The sequence below is a fragment of the Salmo salar genome, unplaced genomic scaffold, assembly GCF_905237065.1.
Source record: "Salmo salar unplaced genomic scaffold, Ssal_v3.1, whole genome shotgun sequence".
Taxonomy (NCBI): Eukaryota; Metazoa; Chordata; class Actinopteri; order Salmoniformes; family Salmonidae; genus Salmo; species Salmo salar.
The window spans coordinates 38870-43181 of record NW_025550709.1 but is presented as its reverse complement, the minus strand read 5'-3'; the positions used below and the strand labels follow the sequence as shown (position 1 = coordinate 43181).

General features: G+C 45.6%; 1 protein-coding gene across 1 annotated transcript; it reads left to right on the top strand.

Annotated features, from left to right (window-relative positions):
- The first annotated feature begins 695 nt into the window (after positions 1–695).
- On the top strand, positions 696–1790 carry LOC106591662 (autotransporter adhesin BpaC-like). The gene is made up of 4 exons (XM_045713930.1): positions 696–813; positions 904–959; positions 1053–1465; positions 1779–1790. The coding sequence occupies exons 1-4, from the start codon at positions 785–787 to the stop codon at positions 1788–1790; spliced, it is 510 nt and encodes a 169-aa protein (XP_045569886.1). The 5' UTR covers positions 696–784.
- Positions 1791–4312: the final 2522 nt, after the last annotated feature.

The window sequence follows — 4312 nt, the reverse complement described above, 5'->3', positions numbered from 1 at the left end:
CGCCTTTCCTTCCAGTTCTCTGCTGCCAATGACTGGAACGAATTGCAAAAATCACTGAAGCTGGAGACCCATTTCTCCCTCAATAACTTTAAGCACCAGCTGTCTGAGCAGCTCACAGATCACTGCACCTGTACATAGCCCATCTGTAAATAGCCCATCCAACTACCTCATCCCCATAAAATAATGTATTATTCATTTTTTTGCTCCTTTGCACCCCAGTACCTATCTCTACTTGCACATTCATCTTTTGCACATCTATCACTCCAGTGTTTAATTGCTAAATTGTAATTATTTCGCCACTATGGCCTATTTATTGTCTACCTCATTTATCTTACCTCATTTGCACTCACTGTATATAGACTTTTACTCTATTGTATTATTGACTGCATGTTTGTTTATTCCATGTGTAACTCTGTTGTTTGTGTCTCACTGCTTTGTTTTATCTTTGCCAGGTCACAGTTGTAAATGAGAACTTGTTCTCACCTAGCCTACTTGGTTAAATAAAGATGAAAAAAAATATCAATGTGCAAACTCCACCCTCCAGCACACCAGTGTACACCAGCTGAATGAAATCCAGAGCACCTAATCCAATTGGGAAATTGAACCAATTGAAATGAAGTTCATTGGCTAACAGCTGAACATAATTAGCCATCCAGGATAGAAGGGTCTGGGATTCCTTTATGAGGTGCAACCAAAACAGCTGTTTGACATAGCAACAGGGATATTCTGTCAAGGTGTCTCTCTAGCATTTGTTCTTAATACCGTTGTGGTTTTGATCACTAAAATGGCTGTGACTTTTGGACTCTCGTTGAGGTTAGTTTTTCAATGTAGTCATCTGGTTGGTTTACCTTGTCTTAAAGTTTTCACTGGTTACTTGTGTTTAACTGTCTGAATGTTTTGTAGTGTTTCTTGGATTTGCTGTCTGCTAATTGGAGGGATAACTTGTTTTACACTTAAAGGTGTGTTTTGGTTTACACTACTTCAGTTCAAATCAGTCTAGTTCCGATAGCTTAAGGCTGGCATTTTACCACAATGTTTATTTTGTTTTCTAGGTAATTCTAATGGGCATCATGCCTACACTGGACCTGAACCAACTGGATCCTATGCCAAAGCAAGTGTGGTGCCTAGTCCAAATGCTAAAGCTACTGGCCACAATGCCACGTCAGCAGAAGCTACTGGCCACAATGCCACGTCAGCAGAAGCTACTGGCCACAATGCCACGTCAGCAGAAGCTACTGGCCACAATGCCACGTCAGCAGAAGCTACTGGCCACAATGCCACGTCAGCAGAAGCTACTGGCCACAATGCCACGTCAGCAGAAGCTACTGGCCACAATGCCACGTCAGCAGAATCTACTGGCCACAATGCCCCGTCAAGTGTGAAGTCCGGCCCCGGCGCCTCAGCAGAAGCGTCCGGCGCCTCAGCAGAAGCGTCCGGAGCCTCAGCAGAAGCGTCCGGCGCCTCAGCAGAAGCGTCCGGCGCCTCAGCAGAAGCCTCAGGAGAAGCGTCCGGCGCCTCAGCAGAAGCCTCAGGAGAAGCGCCTCAGCAGAAGCGTCCGGCCCCGGCGCCTCAGCAGAAGCGTCCGGCCCCGGCGCCTCAGCAATAGCATCCGGCCCCGGCGCCTCAGCAATAGCGCCTCAGCAGAAGCGTCCGGCCCCGGCGCCTCACCAGAAGCGTCAAGCCTTGAACAGACCACCCGACCACTCAACTAGGGAGATCATAATTTGGTTTGCCCAACTCCTTAATCGTCGTTCCCCTGTTACTGTGCCTCCCTTTAGAAGAAAAGGTAACTGAGGTGGAGAAATGTGCCAACTAATGCTCTTGTTTGAAATGAGGATCTCCTTCACTTGTCCAGCGTCATGCAAATTGTTTACAGGGGTGGACGCTACAATGGACTAAAATTGACTTCTGACTTGCCAATATTGCTGACACACTTTGGTTCTATGGTTATGCTTTTGATTTAGCCTGGTGTTCCTGCTACTCTTCCATGATATGCTCAATAAACAATTTGACTTTCAATATACCTTGTCCTTAAAATATAATATTCTCTTCTGCCTGCCATGTGCTTGCTGTTTGGGAACAGACTGTGGGTCTGGAGTAAAAGGGAATGTGGATCACAACACTTGTGTAAACAGGTATGTTTACCTTTGTTTCTGGTAGTTCAAATGCTCAAGTTCTCTAAATTGTCAGAGCTCCCTCATATGTTCATACTTTACCTGTCCCTTTGTGAAGGGTGTTTGATTTACTGTAATCTGCCTGTTACCATGGGTGCCTAAAGAATGCGAGTGCAGTTTACCTCATCGTCCCATTGCCTGTCACTAACCTGTCCCAGGGACGCTAAAGTTTCTCCTTGGCCTTATTCAGAAACATTAAATCAACTTGACTCATTTTGCCTGTTCTACAATGTTGGTCTGGCCAGACACATGGATGCAATCGTGTATATGCGTTCATCGCTTTCAGCTGTAAAAAATATGTCTACTCTCAATGTGGTCTTCTGCACAATCCATTTCTACCTGACCACAATGAGGTTGCACTTGCAGAACCCCCTGGCAGAAACTTTAGATTTTAAAAGGTGCACTTAAGCTCTCACTTTGTACGAAATTATCTAGAGATGTAAATATGAATTGTTTCTTAAGCCTGGCTGGTGACTAACTACTTTTAGCTTTTTTGTTATCAAGGCTTCAAACAACTTCAAAAAACACTTAGCGTTCTTATATTTTAGGATTTTCAAGCAACTATACTGGGGGGGGAATTCTCACTCTCAGGTGTTAATTTTCAGCAAACTTAACATACAAAGATTTGTATGAACATAAGATTCAACAACTGAGACAAACTGAACAAGTTCCACAGATGTGACTAACAAATGGAATAATGTGTTGTGGACACCAGATGCATTAAGAACTGCACCAGATTTGCAAGTTCTTTCTTGTGAGATGTTACCCCACTCTTCCACCAAGGCACCTGCAAGTTCCCGGACATTTCTGGGGGAATGGCCCTAGCCCTCACCCTCCGATCCAACAGGTCCTAGACGTGCTCAATGGGATTGAGGTCCGGGCTCTTCGCTGGCAATGGCAGAACACTGACATTCCTGTCTTGCAGGAAATCACGCACAGAACGAGCAGTATGGCTGGTGGCATTGTCATGCTGGAGGGTCATGTCAGGATGAGTCTGCAGGAAGGGTACCACATGAGGGAGGAGGATGTCCTCCCTGTAACGCACAGCGTTGAGATTGCCTGCAATGACAACAAGCTCCGTCCGATGATGCTGTGACACACCGCCCCAGACCACGACGGACCCTCCACCTCCAAATCGATCCCGCTCCAGAGTACAGGCCTCGGTGTAACGCTCAAACGCGAATCCGACCATCACCCCTGGTGAGACAAAACCGCGACTCGTCAGTGAAGAGCACTTTTTGCCAGTCCTGTCTTGTCCAGCGACGGTGAGTTTGTGCCCATAGGCGACATCGGTGAGGACCTGCCTTCAGTCCAGCCTCTCTCAGCCTATTGTGGACAGGCTGAGCACTGATGGAGAAATTGTGCGTACCTGGTGCAACTCGAGCAGTTGTTGCCTTCCTGTACCTGTCCCGCAGGTGTGATGTTCCCATGTCCCGATCCTGTGCAGGTGTTGTCACATGTGGTCTGCCACTGCGAGGACGATCAGCTGTCCATCCTGTCTCCCCGTAGCGCTGTCTTAGGCGTCTCACAGTACGAACATTGCAATTTATTGCCCTGGCCACATCTGCAGTCCTCATGCCTCCTTGCAGCATACCTAAGGCACGTTCATGCAGATGAGCTGGGACCCTGGGCATCTTTCTTTTGTGTTTTTCAGAGTCAGTAGAAAGGCCTCTTTTGTGTTTTAAGTTTTCATAACTGTGACCTTAATTGCCTACCGTCAGTAAGCTGTTAGTGTCTTAACGACCGTTCGACAGGTGCATGTTCATTAATTGTTTATGGTTCATTGAACAAGCATGGGAAACAATGTTTAAACCCTTTACAATGAAGATCTGTGAAGTTATTTGGATTTTTACAATTCATCTTTGAAAGACAGGATCCTGAAAAAGGGACGTTTAGTTACTGACAATTTGTTCATAGAGGAATTAAATCTAAAGCTGCAAGTGTGGACTCTAATAAAATGTTTGATTAAAGCACTAAATTTGTGACAGAGGTACATGTCCTCTGGCGCTGCTTTGAAACTTTTTTTTGGTGGTGGGGGGGTCTGAATGATTTGGATTCTGTGATCATTTATCCATGATCAGATCGATCTGAGTTTATAAACATTTTTTTCAGAAAATAATCTGATGGCATCAATCTGA

Bases quoted from the DNA above. Each gene is read 5' to 3' on its own strand.
- LOC106591662 (XM_045713930.1), top strand. From the start codon at position 785: ATGGCTGTGACTTTTGGACTCTCGTTGAG. The intron at 814-903 runs GTTAGTTTTTCA...AATGTTTTGTAG, and splicing joins ACTTTTGGACTCTCGTTGAG to TGTTTCTTGGATTTGCTGTC. The intron at 960-1,052 runs GTGTGTTTTGGT...TTTGTTTTCTAG, and splicing joins AACTTGTTTTACACTTAAAG to GTAATTCTAATGGGCATCAT.